Source organism: Cyprinodon variegatus, unplaced genomic scaffold (genome assembly GCF_000732505.1).
Source record: "Cyprinodon variegatus isolate N-32 unplaced genomic scaffold, C_variegatus-1.0 Scaffold31, whole genome shotgun sequence".
In the NCBI taxonomy this organism is placed as follows: domain Eukaryota; kingdom Metazoa; phylum Chordata; class Actinopteri; order Cyprinodontiformes; family Cyprinodontidae; genus Cyprinodon; species Cyprinodon variegatus.
This window is the reverse complement of record NW_015150484.1, coordinates 447,008-464,032: the sequence shown is the minus strand read 5'-3', so window position 1 is coordinate 464,032 and position 17,025 is coordinate 447,008. Positions and strand designations below refer to the sequence as shown.

General features: G+C 37.1%; 1 protein-coding gene across 3 annotated transcripts in view; it reads right to left on the bottom strand.

Annotated features, from left to right (window-relative positions):
- Nucleotides 1-2,664: 2,664 nt before the first annotated feature.
- rasgef1c (RasGEF domain family member 1C) overlaps nt 2,665-17,025 on the bottom strand; it is a 35,528-nt gene continuing 21,167 nt past the window's right edge. The window contains exons 5-14 of one of the 3 annotated variants that reach the window (XM_015401305.1): nt 12,656-12,877; nt 11,642-11,716; nt 8,816-8,917; nt 8,383-8,485; nt 7,068-7,147; nt 6,888-6,983; nt 6,702-6,797; nt 6,500-6,623; nt 5,917-5,989; nt 2,665-4,421 (exon numbers count right to left, since the gene is read on the bottom strand). In XM_015401305.1, coding sequence (XP_015256791.1) covers nt 4,397-4,421; nt 5,917-5,989; nt 6,500-6,623; nt 6,702-6,797; nt 6,888-6,983; nt 7,068-7,147; nt 8,383-8,485; nt 8,816-8,917; nt 11,642-11,716; nt 12,656-12,877 — 996 coding nt within the window. In that variant the 3' untranslated portion in view covers nt 2,665-4,396. The remainder of the gene's footprint in view (nt 4,422-5,916; nt 5,990-6,499; nt 6,624-6,701; nt 6,798-6,887; nt 6,984-7,067; nt 7,148-8,382; nt 8,486-8,815; nt 8,918-11,641; nt 11,717-12,655; nt 12,878-17,025) is intronic. The other 2 variants (XM_015401313.1, XM_015401297.1) reach the window with 2 other exon arrangements.

Genomic DNA, 17,025 nt, shown 5'->3' with positions numbered 1-17,025 from the left:
TGCCAATCTGATGTAACTTTGGTTGATTACTGGAGAATAAAAGGACATCTGGACTAATATTTGTTGTCATTACAACATTCTCTCAATTTATTGCTTGTTGTCATTTTCTTTAAACTGAAATTAAATCACCTTAAGCAGGGGTGTAGGTTTGTTTAAACTTTGGTGGGAACACTATTGGTCCTTTGCAAAAATATGCATGATCTTTATTTATGCTTAATGTGAGCATCGGGGCACATTTTGTTTAAAGAGAACAGCAGCATTTCTTGATACATTAATACACATTTTATAAGCAATACACACATTAGATGCTGTTTATCAATGATTGAAGCTTAACTGGCTCTGATGAATGAGGAATTAGGACTTTTTTTCCACTTTGAAAAGTTTTGCATTTGAAATTACACAGCAAATCCAACATGCTCAAATAAACACTGTCAGATTAGATTTTTACACCCTTGAAGTGTCTTTATGGGTCCACACCAGCAAGTGTTAATTGGACTTTTTGGAGAGTTGGCATTGTAACTCTTTAGTGTTAAATAATAAATCTGAAGTTGATAATTTAACAATTAGTTACACCCACTAGGTTTTAGAATTGGAATATTAACACTCTCATGGAATGTTTTCCTAACTGCATAGGAATTATTCTCTAAATACTAAAAATTTTACTTTTCTGGACATATAAAATTAAAGAAGCAATGCTTGTTTTTTCCAGCAAATATTTATTTGAAAAGGCATCACAATTGGAAAATATTTTTTTCAAAACATGTAACAATGTGGAACCTTTGCCAATTTCCACTTCAATACTTTGCTTTGTAACAAAAGTCTGAAGAGAACTAAATTTAAACCAAAAAATATTTTCATCCACTGCAGAGGAGGTTAATTTAACCGCCATTTGCTGCATCGATTTTCATGGGAGACAGTTTTCTGATTATATGTCTGCTATATGTGGATTTATATAATTTTTTATTTTGAAGATATAGAATTGTGCAGAGGTAAAACTCACTCTTTTCTTTCAAATGTTCTCTTTGTATCATGAAACAAAGCGAAATATTATATTCAAGGGACGCCAAATAAATGTATTGTATTTACATGTGCATTGGAACTAGAAGAGGAACTGACACTAAGCATTTATTATATTAACTTCACTCTACAAGTTGTACATCTAGNATGTGCATTGGAACTAGAAGAGGAACTGACACTAAGCATTTATTATATTAACTTCACTCTACAAGTTGTACATCTAGGCTGTAGTTACTCTGTTTAACCCAGTTCATGTATTTTATTTAGGGCTGAAACAATTAATCGGATTAATCAATGATTGAAATAATATAAAAAAAATTTAGTAATCGATTAATCGTTAACTGGAGTATAGAGACTCTAAAACATGTCTTTAGCTCACAGAGCGACCCACTTAGAGCAGGAATTATACCAAAATTGTAAAAAAATAAAATAAAACATGTTTTCGTCCGTCAATATTCTCCATCCAGAAGTCCTCTACTGCTGTATTGTAAATTCTAAACATGTTATTCAAATGTAATTGTTGGTAGGGACAAGTATGTCGGTCCAAAACTTTGGTAGGGACATGTCCCTATAGTCCCTTGCAAACCTACGCCCATGACCTTAAGAAACTCCTGAATCATCTCTCCCAGGATTCAGTTGCAGTTGCATCGGTTACCTTTTGCATGTTTCCAAGCAATACGAGGCCTTGTCCATATAAGACTCAAACTCACTGCGGATCCAGACATTTGAATTGAGTAAGCTTCCTGGAGAGGTGGCGAAACATCTTCAAATCTTGAAAACCAAGTCCAGTTGATATTTTTTGAATTTTTATGGAAAGTTGCAGGAAAGGAAATAAAACCACGTTTAAAATCATGCAAAAGCTTAAACAAGATGATTTGATTTATAAAAACTCATGAAAAGGGAAAACATTTTCTGCAAAATGAAAACTACTTGACATAATAGCTTTATAGTAGAATTCCTTTGCGCTCAAGAAATGAATGGGTTTGGATTTTAGTATTTTTTTCAGGATAAATATAAAATAATTATGGCCCCCGAGCATGTTTTCCCTTCAAACATATTTTATTTCAGCCTTATAAGCGACGGTACATTCATGCACCAGAACTCATGCATAAATGATGAGATTATACAGTAGTAACACATTTGAACATAAAGATAGACTTGCTCTGATGCTCGATGATCTGTTGGCTTTTTTCATCTTGATTATTTTTTCTGGGATCCAATCTAGATTAACACAATATTTGCATCTATTTTGTTTTTGCAGTCTGTTTTGTTTTTTAGCATTATTTGTGTTCCCAAACAAGTTAATACAAAATAAAGACTTTAAGTGGAGCTTAGGGGACCTCACTTATGGAAACATACTTCATTAAGGGAAGTTGCCCATCAGGACAATAAAAAAGGAAAATAATATAATAGAAAATATTTCAATTTGACTCTTTATTCGATTTTCACCCATTCATTGTTATTTAAAGATTATGAGTGGTATCTGTCATTAACAGTAAATATTTTTTATTAATATTTAACCGTTTTCTATCAACATTGGAAATTGAGGAGGAATTAGCAAAAACAGGAATTTCTGCACCTCCACGTCCGTCATTCAAAGTCTACATCCTGGTAACTGAAATTATTAGTTTATCTTTGCTCCATTGGTAGAAAAACAATAAATTTGTGACTACGAGATTGACCAACAATATATTTAATATATCTCATTCAGACCACACGGCACAGGGAAGAGTAGGCATGGTTTATTTTTATTAAAATCTGTTTTGAAACAGATCACAAATCCTGCACTGATGCCAAAGCCAAAGGTGTCCCTGCCCCAATTAGGACAACTCCGCCCGCTCATATGCAGTATTTATGCAACAAACTAAAAACTGGTGGATCTGGCAGTCTGATAACACTTATAAAGATTAAAACTGATGGCAGGAACTGCAGGTGATTGTCATTTAAAATACGCGTAAAACAGCACAGGTTAATGATTTATTTAAATGACAATAGTTGGCAGGTTTGACATCACACCCTTAGTCTTACTATAAACGTAATGGGGCGGGGGGGAATAACGTTACAGGAAAAGCTAGAAATAGGATGAAAAATAAGTTAGCAGGACCTAAACTAGTTGGTTGTAGAAATGGGGAAGGTGCTCGTTGGGAAAAAACACCATCGATCAATAACAAACCAGTAAATACAATTCATCCACTCTTTTCCTCACACTAAAGTTCCCTAATTCATTATCAATTTCACAAAACCGTAAAAAAACAACAAAAAAGCAACAACAATAAAAAAAACAAACCAACACGCTTTAAGTCAAAGAAACTGTCATGATAAGCAATGCCTCGTATGGCAAAGGTCTGTCCTTCTATTTAACACAACAGAGCATCCGCACCTTAAGGTACTTTTCTACACTAATGCCCATTGGAAACAACCTGACTTAGCATGCCGTCGGACTTCATATTCTGTAAAGGGGGAAAAAATGACAATAAAAACTATACATCTGTCAGCACAGAGCTCCAATAAATATATGAAACAACTGAACATCAGTCGGAGAGAACTTCCTGAGGAGCAGAAAGATGAGGGCCAAACTATCTATAACTCCTGCAGTTACATTATTACAGTAGATCTCTGCTGATATTAATGGCACAATACATTTAAAAAGAGTAAACGCTTTTAAAAAGAGTTTGTTCCCTAAAATAAAATAAATAAAACAAAAATAAAAACAGGCTGAAACATGTTTTCCAGTCATTCTAGTGCAATGGACATATACATGAAATACAGCTTCACACAGGCACAGCCAGGATGTTTGTTTTTGTTTCGTTTTTTATCTTCCCCTTAGCTGGGATTTGTAATTGTGAAAGAGGGCTAGCCAGCGCCCTTTACATCACTTTATTTTTTGTTACAGTACCTTACAGTTAAAAGTGTAATACTTAAGCTTGAATAAAAGGAGGAAAAAGAGAAAGGAAAGAGAGCAGAGAAAAGTACACAAGATGGCATTAGTAGGAAGTATTATAAAGTGGTTTTCCCTGTAATTGTACTCTCTAAAGTAGTAAACTTCTCCACAGAGTAAACACACATAAAGGGAGGAAGGAGAAGCCGTGTTCCTCTCCAGGCTTTTCGCTCGTATTCCGAATGAGAAGGTTTGTTCCAGTGTTCATAGCTTAACATTTGACTTTTTTTCTTTTTTCGGAACGTTTCACTTTTTCTTCACACTCGTTTCGATGAATCCTGTTCATCGTGTTATTTTTCTTCTTTGATCTTTATGCAGTCTATTTTTTTTTGTAAAAACACCAAAGTACCAGCTTCAGGTTCCTTCACAGTCCAGTTTAGTGCAAAGAGGACAAACGTATCTCCTCGTTTGGTGGCGGGAGGCTGAGATACCCTCCCCGCTTCATGTCTTTGCCAGAACGTTTGACCTGATGAGACAAAAACAAGATTAGAAAACTTCACCAAGAATCTATTTTTTTTTTACTTAGCATTTCCAGGATGCTAACCAGGACATATCGAGTCATTTAGACCTTAATTGTTTCTTACAATTAGCAAAAATACAAAAGAATTCAAAGCAAAGGCTGTGTTAGGGAAGTTTTGGAGTTGTTAGAGCGGTGTGCTTGTGCTTGCAAGTACCTGCAAGCCTGCACTCTGGGTCCCTGAGCAAGGCCTTTAACCCCACACTGCTCCCCTGGCACTGCACAATGGCAGCCCACTGCTCCCCAAGGGGATGGGTTAAATGCAGAGATACATTTCTCCAATGCAAGATGAATAAATTTTAATTATTACTATTATTAATCCATCCAGATTATCATCAGTTAGCTATGTAATGATAGTTTAAGGGCAAGCCTCCGATCTGGCACTGATTAAGTACTTCTACAGCATAAACTTAACACAGTAAAGACCTTTTCAGGATCCAACGTGTCTACCATTCAGAGTGAAGAAGTGTTTTTAAGTTAACATTTCCTTTCAAATGTATATCGTTGATTTGTTCCAAAATCGGAAACTGCATATAAGGAGAGGAACCTGTTGTTTAAAGGTCATAACTGTGTAAAGAGCTGTGGTGAACGTCACAGAAAGTGTGCAATATTATCTTAGTCCAGGTATTTTTGCACCATAGTGGGATATAAACTGATAATGATTAATGCATGAAGAAGACTTCCGCCAGCATCGATATAATTATAAATATGGTAAATATTATAGTATATTGAAAAAATAATAAACAGGTTTTTTTTGTTCATATTAGATTGTGTTCTGGTGTTTATTTAAAACCAAGTCCATCACTTTTCATTTTCCGGGCAGATTAGTTTTAAAATCATTTCTCATTCCGACAAAACATTTGTGCCTGACAGGCATTCAGACGGCTCTGAAGTTAATACAACTATGTAAAAACTGTTTTATTTATAAATATCTCAATTGAGAAATATTAAACATTACTGCAGTAAATGCTGCTAGTTTACTATATTTGTGTAACTTCTGTTTATTGTATTTCTTTTCCAGAGGGAAAAGATGGATGGAGCTCTGTTTAACTTGCCTGCACTCGTTCATAGGTTGCCTGTGTTCTAACATCATATCAAATAATGTCTAAAGATTTAATAACTTATCAGAAAGCTATTTTCAAATACACAGAGTATTTCAACATGATACTACTAATTCGATACATATTAATCTTAAACATGGATATACTGAAAAGAAAAGCAGGTGTTTTTTTTCACTGTGAGGATTTCTAGCAAAGAAAACTAGGTTGTAGTTTAGGAAATTATAACAGCTGTAGCTTAGTTAGAAAGCTGTGGGTTTGATTCCAGCTCTTGATGTGCTTCTGCATGTGTAACTAAGCCCTGAGACGCCTATGTGTTACACAGATGTGCCTTTTGTGGGAAGGTGCTTTGATTGGTCAGTAGGAGCAGAAAACTGTTTTCCCACCTGAGTGCTTTCCACCTGTCCTTCTCCACCTGGTTCTCAGGACTTTCACTTTCATACGAGGCCAGGTAGAGTCCTGAGGAAGAGAAATAGAAGTATTCAAAGGATTATTTAGAAGAAAAAAAAACTAAGCAAAGCAAAGAAAATCAATTTGGAAGCTACAATAAAAAAAAAAAAAATTTTTAACTTCAAGTATCTTTGTTAGTTTTAATCCATGCGTTTAGCTCCACGTATATGTTAAAATTCTATGTAGGGTTTGTAGCAGGATAGTAGATGGTACAGACACTATTTAATTTAGTGGAATCACAAATTAAAGCCAATTTCTGCTTCTTTTTTTTTTTTTATCAAACATTATCACTGCTTTGGTTATAAGTTTAAAGAAACTGCACTCTAAACTTTTAATGTTTCCGCTGACAGTTGATTAAGAGTCAATTTAATAGAATAATACGCCGAAGATGTTAAAAAAAACATAAAAGTTAGAATGGAGAGAGTTGTCATCCGTTGCTCGGGAGCCTTTAACGTCCATTTTATTCCACAAAAACATAAAAATCAGACTGTAAGGCTGTGTGAGTGAGCGACTCCTCACCATCCTCGCTGAAGATGGGAGCGGTATGGAGGTAGTGCAGGATGGCCCGGTCCTCCTCAAATGGACACTCCACCTGTTTCCACGTCATGAACTCTCCAACTTGTCGAGCTAATTCCACAAATTTCTAAACAGCAAAGCAAGCAAAGAACATATTTAGAGGGAAGGAAGTGGATGAAGAAACGAGGCTCGTGAAAATGCTCACCTCAAAGTTGACGTGGCCGTTTGGCAGCCGGTTAGCACAGCCTTCGTTCAGGAAATAAATGTCTTTAATCAGCAGGCTGAAGAAGGGGATCACAATCTGGGGAAGGATCGGTTATAAAATGATTAATAAATCAGGAACCAAATCAGGATGGCTTTCTGATTATCCGCAGTCCTGCTGAAGCCTCACCCTTTCTCTGTTACTGTTGGCAGTCCGGGAGCGATGGGCGGCGCCCCTCAGGGCAGTCCTGTAGTTGTAAAAGTTTCCTGTGGGATCCATCTGATGCTGCAAAACCAAACAACAACAAGCAGTCAGCTGGGAGGTCTTACCTGCATCTTTGAAAGAAGTCAGTGAAAGGTCAGGGCTCACCTCCAGAATGAAGAATTTGGCAGTTTTGGTTTTGCTCCAAGTCTTCTTCAGTCGTGATACAGGAGTCATGTTCATTCCAGCTGCAGAGAAAATAGATTTTAGTACTTAAAATCAATCCAACCATACCACAGAAAATGCTACACTGCAACAACGAAGTAAAGAAATAGAAATAAGTCAACATTTCTTAAATTAAGTGCATTTATCCTTAATTTGAGTAGCTTAATAAGATCATTTGCCAATTGAATGAGTATTTTTACTCTTAAAATAAGATAATTGAACTTGAACAAGGGACAATGTAATTTATTTTTCTTATTTTAAATGTAAATTGTCTGGTTCCACTGGCAAAGTGTCTCTCTTACCTCCTCAATTCAAAGCAAAAGGCACTTATTTTAAGAAAAACAGACTTATTTAGATTTCAATTTTTTTTCCAGTGTATAAGAGATTATTAAAAATAAAGTTTGTCCATTTGAAACAGGTAAAAAAATCAAGTATTTATAGATACTAATGTACGATCTTCTAGCTAAAACAAACAGGCGTTAATGTTAACCAGTTTCACATCTAGGTGGCAATTCACCCTGAAACAAACTGCTCGAGAATGAGACCATGGAGGTTTTCAGGCGCACACTCAATGACGCCAGAAACCGGTTAGTTTTACTGAATCAGTTCAGTGTCTCACAGTCAATGTAGCGTTTCAAGATTTGCTGTTTAACTTGCAAAAATGTCTGTCAGTGTCATAACCTGTAAAATCTGCACAAACCAGTAGGACAGGTAATTCCATCTGGAGAGGTCTGGCGAGATTTTATTTGGATGCAACAGTTTCAGCCAAAAAGCACAAATTCTGACTCTGGTCATTTGAAATGACTGTCAGTAAGAGAGAGGAGCGCTAGAGAGCGCTACTGCCTGCAGAAAACGGTAAGGTGCAGTGGAGATTCACTGGAATCTGATCAGGATTAACCATTTTTTTCAATTATGGAAAGCACAGCGAGAAAGTTAATCAATATGCATTTCCATTATCAAAGCATGATGCTTGAACCCAAAGTCTGCAGCAACCACCCAATGTCAATAAAAGCTCCTTTAAATCCCTGTTTACAGTTTCACCAAATATGCCTAGAATCACATGAAAGTCCAGTTGATCATATCCCATTGGTTCTAGCTCCTTTAAACACTGTGCGTAAATTTATGCTATTTTGGAGGTAAAGCTCCACCAAATTTGGATCTAATACTTCTATTTTCGAAAGCTTTTTAGTCTCATCCTCCACACATCAAGAGAAAACCTTTATAAAGTACTGAATGTACTGTAAGACAGTAAACTCACAGATGATGGCCATCAGGGAGTTGAAGTTTCCAATGTTGAAACACTCTCTGGCCACGTCGATGAAGAACTCAATTATTGTGGCTCGCTGCTTCTTCTTTGCTGGCTGTAAGATATTAATGAATCACATTCATTTCTCCATCAATTTTCCAGATTAAATTTAAAGTGTAGATTAACGTTTTCCTGACACGCAGTAACAAAAAAAGTCCACAAGAGGGCAGCAATGTTCTGTAATACACCTCTTCAGGTGATTATATGTTAAAAAATTTGGGAAGGCTTGAGAAATTTGAACTTTTAACATAAATGTATTAATATACTGACATAAAAAAATATGATCACCATTATTTCTGAGAAAAGTGCATCTAATCAGAACCTTATGACATTCAGGGTTCTGTTTCTTTCAAACTCCAGAAACAGAATGAGTGATCTCCCTCACCATGCAGATCTCTGTTGCTACCAGGTAACACAGCCTGTTGAACCACCTGACGTAGGCTTCAAGGTTGGAGGTTTTCTTCTTCTGCTCGCTGAAAGATGGCTGCTGGTGATAGAGCACACACATACAAGATGTGAGACACTAATTATCTCTCTATGTACAGGCTGACCCCCTGTGAGAGTGTTAATGGCAAAGACAGGGAGCCAAGAGGAACGACAGGAATGGAGGGGATGGGAAGTGGCCAGCTCAAGATGAGCAAGGGGATGGGGAGTTCAAGAGATGGCAGAGGGAAGATAAATCTCCATGGTTACAACAAATGTCCAACATCAGATAGAAAAGCAGCTTTCTTTCTGTTTGTTTGCTGTTTCATACCTCATCCACTGAATGAGAAAGCAAACAAACATGATTCATATATTTATGACTGGCAATAGAGAATATTTCTAATGTCTTTTACCAAACAGCGTTTTTGTCTTAATCTATTCAAGAGATTCATTTGAGGAGCTATTTAAGACCAGAGCACTAATTCTAATCTACCAAGTCCAAAGCAACGCCCTAGGACTGATGATGATGTTCAGACAAATATATCTCTCATCACTGATAATGAAAGTTCAGACACAGATAGCTCTCATTTAAATCCAGATTAGTGATACTTTCAGTTTAAGAAACATTTCACTGACAAAACATATACATCTAACTTTGTCTGTTTAGATGGCTTTAAAAAAAATCACATTCATCTAATTCAATTATGAACATTATTCTCTCTCTCTCTCTCTATATATATATATATATATATACAGTATATATTTTGCGCTGCCATTCAAATTTCCAAATATATGCGACTTGTATGTGATCTCCTGTGTGAACTGCATTCATATAGCTTAAGTGTCCCGCATTCACAGTAGAGGACGCAATGACGTCACAATCCAGCGTCCTTCGTGTTTAAGGAAGTAAACATGGATGTTGTGCTGGAGCGCATCTAGCGATCTTTCCAAACCTTACAACCTCAATCTTTTCAAGATGGTTAAATATAAATACTGCTCTCTGCATCATCGTCCGCCATGTTTGTTGTTTTTCTTGGCGCTTCTGTGTAGCAAGAAGCAAAATAGTGACCTATATCGGTTACTAATGGGGTTCAGATCGGATGAATGCAACCTGGCTATTCAGACACAGGTCGCATTTGAAAAGATCAGATTCGTATCGGATTCAGGACCACATAGCCATCGGAAAAAATCGGATCTGTGTTGTTTAGACTGCCATGAAAAGATCAGGTCCAGGTCGCATATGGGCAAAACAAAATCTGGTTTAGGTCACTTCAGGCTGCAGTTTAAATGTAGCCTAAAAGTGCATTTTTGAGGTAAGACACTGATGTTGGATGAGAAGGCTTGACTCACGGTCTTAAACTGAATTCATTCTAAAGGAAATCGGTCTGGTTTAGTTCTGGACTGCAGACCAGACCCCCAGCTTTGCACACTAGTGTGCAGTGGTTAATCAATAGGAATTGACCTTCCAGCAACTGTTGTGCCAATATCCTTTCCCCTAGCTCCCTTCCAGTTACTTCTATCCACACCTGCTCCAGATCAGGTAATTAGCCCTTTGTTTGTTCTGTCCCCCATATATGCTCCTCCTGTGCTGTTCCTCATTGTTGGATCCTCTTCATTGCTTTATTTCTTCTTTTTTTAAAGATGTTTCAAACAATGTATATCTTAGGTAATGATAGAACTGCAGAGATCAGTAAAAAAGCCAAGAACCGTAATGCTCAACGTCTACTGTGTTCCTAAGAACTGCTAAACCCAGAATTATTGCCACATAGAGGTGTATGACTAATCAAAAATGCATACATTTTACATAGTTCAGCGTGAATGATATGTTTCTGAAGCGTTCCCTGTAAGTGCAGCCTGTATGCGATGAGCTGGAGCTGCATTAAAAAAAGTTTACAAGCCGAAATTATAAAAAAAAAGACAAATTGAAATAGAGGATAAACGTGCAAATGCTCTTCTTCTGACTACATGGCAAGGAAACTTCTCCAGCTACAGAAATGCTGAAGGCCGCAGCTAAATGCTTAACCTTAGAAATGTTTTCCAAAGCAGTTTTTTTTTTTTTTTTAGATGTACATGTTTAGGGCGCTATGGTAACCATGTCCATCCATCTTGGAGACGTATATTAATGCACCCATGGGGCAAAATATCTGTCGCTTTCAAGGGAAACGGATCCTACCATCTGGATGGAGTATGTGATATTTCACTGTACTTTGCATACATTAATTTAATATTAGGTTTAATAAAATGGAATGAATTGAATTACATTGTAATTACTTAGATCTGTGCAAACAGTTCAGACCTCTCTATAAAGCTATGATTAGTTTGAAACATTGAAGGAAATGTTCGTATAATAAAAAAAAGTGGAACGCTAATCTTTACGGTTGAAAAGGGAATTTTGTGAAAGTCAAAATCTGAAAACTTTTTTTATATCTATTTCTATTTCAGATCAAACAATGGACCTGCTGACAGGTTGACATAATTTTTAATAGATTATATTATGAAATACAATTTCAATCTTAGTTATATACCTTCTTTGGCTGAAAAGGAGCATATCTACTACCTATTCCCTATACTGATGCAAAGGTTTTTAATTCTTCCCCATATGAAATATTAACATATAATAACATTATATTCTCAGATCTGATCAGTCTAATTCATTTTGGTTTATTTTTCGGTTCTGAATCCACTTATTTTGATGGAGGCCATCTGCATCCTCTTTGCCCCATCACCTGGTGTTAGAACCTTTGAAAACAAACAAATATGTTGAGAAACCCATTTCCTGTTTGCTAACCTGTGTTCCATCCAGCGGATCTTTCTGAACAAAAGCTTGGACAAACTCCTCCGGTCCAATATGGCTTAAATGCTCCTGGAAAACAGACACATAGTACATTTTTATGGCTGTTCATTCGTTTCTCATAATCAATAAAAACATCATCATTTTTCTGTGTAAATACAACATGAATAGTTTAACTGGGCACAGACACATCGGCTGGAGGGATCTGATTAATAACGCTTTCATTTCAGTAATGGAGGCCAATCAATAGAAGGAAGTAATGACTCACTGATGTGACTCACTGCTATCATATTTCCTACGAGAGACACTGGGAGCGATAGCAGCTCAGAGGCAAACTTGCGGTCATGTGAGACTCGAAATGACTCAGTAGGCTCATCACACCTCCAGATCAAATTCAGATCGGATCAAGCTGAAGTTAGCGCATTATCGGCATGATGTTTAAATCCACAAAATAAATAAAATCTGACCCAGAATACGCAAGCTGCACACTCCTACTTGTCTGTCTCAGCCTCTCTTTTTAGTGTGTGTGTCAGAGTGTGAAGCTGTCAGGTCATATATATCCACACTGGTTTTATCCCCTTTGTTAGCCAGCCTCAGGCACTTTGCTGACTTCAGGGGTGATGTCACCACTCAGACAAGGGTGAGGGCTTACTCAGGCGTGCAGTACAAAAAAAAAGTAAATACATGCAATGAAATGCAGCCAAACAGGCTTACATTGAGGCACATGCCTGCAATGTTCTGCTATTATATAATCTGTACATTTTGCATTACACTGCATGCATTATGTTATCTTCTTATTCCATACATCCTTTAACTCCCTTTACTAAAAATGACAAATTCAAAGTTCAGCATCCAGAAATGGGCTGAATGTGGACTCCTGCTTCATCATCCTTAGCGCCCTAACACTCCCACAGCATCCTTCCATTCTCCTCCTCGTCCATCCTTGTTACCGTCTCGTACGCTGACCTCTGTCTAAACCCTTTGTACTACTCGCCCTCCCTCAGGACTCACCAGCTCCACGTGGGTGAGCTGCTGTGCCAGCGTGTAGGGGTCATTGCAGATGGAGAGAATGTCCTTCTGTATGGGTGGGGGCTTGGTTTTAAAAGCCACAAGCTTGTCGGAGATGGAGGAAGCGTTGAGGGAGACCTTAACGATGCTCTCTTCACCCTGGCTCATCAGGGCCAACCTCTGGCTCAGCTTCTGCAGCATCTGGTTCAGGGTTTTCCAGTACGCCTGGAGAGGAGAGGAAAAAAGACAGGACAGATGAGCAGAGCAGTGGGGAAGCTATCAATAACATCTCTGATGAATAATTTATTAACTGTGTTGTAGAACAGTGATAGGCGTTAATCAGAAAGACCAGGGGCCTTATAGTGAGGGCTCTGGTTGGAGAAAAACGATGCAACAATTTTAAAGGTATGCTTAAATAAAAATGAAACATTTTCTCATTTAAACACCAACATTTTGAGTGAATGGCAGTGGAGCAGTAGTAGTGTTGTGGTGTAATTTGTGATAGAGCAACACAAACTACAACATAGAAGATAAAAAAATAATTTCTTTGTGGTTTCTAAATTACAAACAAAAGAACAAAAGCAGTAAAAAGAATGAGAGCAAAGCACGACTCTCGCACTTCTAATATTTGCTAAAAGTAACTATAAATACAATATTTTCCTGACTATAGAGCGCTCCTCATTATAAGCCGTAACCATTAAGTTTTTTTAAAACCGGAAACGTACATATATAAGCCGCACCGGGCTATAAGCTGCTGAAATTTATTTTACTGTCCCCCACCATACCTGTAGAGGGAGCTCTACATCTCTAGAGTACGTACAAGGAAGAATGCTAGCTCCTGTTAGCTTGTTAGCTCACAGTATTAAGAGATTTTAATGAAAGATTGGGCTTTGCTAGCTCTTTATTTCAGCTCTGCAGGAGTTACACACAGTCTCTATTTTGGTTTGATGGCTTTAATGTGGCAAATAAGTGTCAAAATGTGAGAATTAGGCACATTTGTTCTCTGTCGCATCTGCTGCTAGCATGTGCTAAATGAAAATTAGCCCTCTTCTTCTTTGATTTCCAGTTCCTCCCCCTGGCGGTTAGGAAAAATCCACTGAAAAGCCTCATCTTCGCATTAGCCACATGGTTCAAAGTGAGGTTATAATCCAAAAGAAGTACGGTACTCAGTATTCAGCCCCACCAATTTATAAAATAAGTAAATAATCAAAACTAGCTCCAACTACAACTGCAATATATCTACCTGCTTTCTCATTATTCTCTGTAAAATAGCCAAAGATCATTCAGGTTTGATTCAAAACATTTTTAAACATCATTTATTAAAGTCTTACCACTGATTCTCAATCTTTGTCTGGTCCATGCTAACATTAATACTGTTTTTATGGAGACCATCCCTGCTGCGTTTCCTTTAGTATTTTCCTTTATTTACCTCCCTCCATCTTCCCATCATCTCTGACTAACTTCCTAGTGTCTGCAACAAAAAAAAAGTATCCCCACAGCATGATGCTACCTAAGCCGTGATTCAAGATGCAGACACTGTGTTCAGCTTTGTCTTTCGATGTAGGCCTACAAATCATGTCTCATCTCATAGGAACACCTTCTTCCACAGGTCTGTTGTGTTTCGTACATGTCCTTTTTAAAAAATGGCATTCTTCTACTGCACTTCACGACTGGAATGTTTTAAATGTGGGACTGTTACAACCTGAAAAATGGAGCTCGGCAGCTCCTCCAGAGTTTCCAATTAGTCGCATACAACATCTATATTTTCCAAATAAATCATCAGAGATAAACCAGATTTTCATGAGGCCCTTGCTAATAAAGCTAAGCACATATTCATAGTTCGATGCTGTTTGAACCCATTAATGGGTCTACATAATATATATTATGATGAATGTATAATATAGCAGTAGGTTCTTCATCTTTAATTGCATAAAAGACTCCTAGATGGCTGCAGAGACAAACTTCCCTCCATTAAAAAATAAAAACAAAATTCTTAAAAGAGCGTAGATTCTGTATTAGTCATCTTTATTTGTAGTATATTATTGTGAATAATCAATTACTAATTATTTATTGGCTAGAGGTGGCCATGGCCTGCTTGCCCCCCTGTAGTTCTGCTCCTATGTATGCTCAGAATGCTACGTCTTGTCTTTAATTGTTTCTTAGGCTTTCATAGAACTCATATTTCTAATGAGATTAAATGACACACTTTTTTGTTTTTTTACATAGCAGTTGGTATCTAAAGGGTTAATTCTTACCCTAGATTTTATTTAACAGTCTGAAACAAAAGAGGTTAAACAGAAACACATGTTTATCTTTTTATATTTTAATAAAAAAAAAAAAAAAGGAAGAGTGCAGTATCCTGTTCATCCCGCTGCATATATTCAGAGAAAATTGTACTGTAGGGATCTTTAAAGTAAAATTCATAAAAGATAAACTGATGTTTGTGATTTTAATGTAACAAAATAAAAAGGTTAAAGTGGTATGAATAATTGACTGACCCGGAATAAATTACAACTTAAAGGTAAATGCTAAATTAGCAAACAAAATGGAGTGTTACACTGAGATAATCAAATTATTTGGAAGAGAAAATAAGCTCAAAAACAAAAATGTTAGTCACAACAGTTAGTCACAATGATGCATTAATGTGTTCTGTGTTCAAGAATGTCTGAATCTCTGAGCCCCTCCCTGCAGATGGCTCCACACAGAGGCCATTAGGTCAGTCTGTCTCACAAATGACCCAGAGCCACAGCTCCAACATGCATGGACACACCCATGCTGAGGACGGCCAGCTGTAAATAGCAGCGCATTTATCACCACCTGCCCAGCCTCCCACCACCTTCTTCCATTTTTCCAGCTCCTCTGCCCAGACTTCATCTCCTCTCTCTCTCCTCTCTGCGGGTCTGCATCCCATCTCCAGATTTCCTTCTCCCACCTCCCTCCCTCTATTCCTCCTTAAAGCCACTCCTTCAGTATCCTTCCTTCCTCCCTCAGCTCCACTCTCCTGCAGGGTAATATTGTGCAGCAGCTGGCTCCTCATGACACCAACTTCTTCTCTCAGCCGCTGCAGTGATGATGAAAAAACATGCTCTTGTCACATCGCTTCTGCTTTAAATACATCTCTTTCGTTAAATTTGTTCAATTTGGATGATTGACGAATTTTCGATGCCAAACGTTTCCTCTTTGAGACATGTTTGGGAACCCAAAAAAAAAAAAAAAATTCCCATTATGTCAGTGATGGTTCCCTGAGGATATTTACTCTCAGGGAAAATTCTCCGACAACCTATGATCCAAACAAAGCTTTTCAGATATTTTCAAATACAAAAACAGTGAGAGTCCTCAATGTGCAGAATAATTAAAATAAATAATAAAGCTGCAGGATCAGTTCCCTCAAGACCAAAAAACAAAAACACAGTTCAGTTCTGATACCAGGAGGTCCCCCCTTCATCGAGATCGATGGGGAGATTTAAAGGAAACATTATAGTCTCTGATACACAGAGCCCTGCACAAGTATTCACACTTGCACTTTTTTACATTTAGTTACAATAAAAGAGTATTTTATAGGATCTTATGTGGCAGAAAAACACAACATAATTAAGAAGTAGTAAATTGACAAACAATAGATCTGATATTGAAATCAAAAATCAGTCCAATATCAGCCAAAAAAAAAAAAAGTATTGAATGACATCAGCCTGCTTCTAAAATCTCTGATTAAACACACTGATTTCTATCCAGTGGGTTTGTTTCCTGCACACAGAGCAAATGTGATCACTGCAGCAGCAGCTGTAAGCCAAACTTATCATGCACACGTTTTTTATCTTTTAATTCCTTCATTTTTATTCTTTAAAGTTAAACAACATTCAAAGGTATTAGAACGGAGGCACAACTTTAGTAAGATGGTGCAAAATAAAATCCTCTGCATCCATTTGATCTAAGAAGTCCCCAAATTCGTAAAAAGAGTCCAATACTGTTGTAACGCAAATGCTTTAAAGGTTAATTAGAGAGTGAGTCACACTTAAAAAATAAATAATATGAGCTTCATCATATTTCTTTTGGTTTGAGTTGAAATGAAATGTTTCGATGAAAGAAGGAACTTCGGTCACATGAAACAAAAGTCAAATTTTTTAACGAACACATTTTAAAGCCCTTCATAAACACAGTGGTGGGAGAATCATGCTGTGGGGCTGCATTTTAGCAAAAACAGGAGAGTATATCAGACTTGATGGAAAAATTAAGTAAAACCTGTTAAAATTAAAAGACATTTTCTTTCTGCTTCTGTTTGCAAATCAGATTAAACTCCAATAAAACACAAACATGAAAAGGTTCAGCTTTACAATGCATAGTATACTCTAACTTTTAACGATTATAGTAGAAAT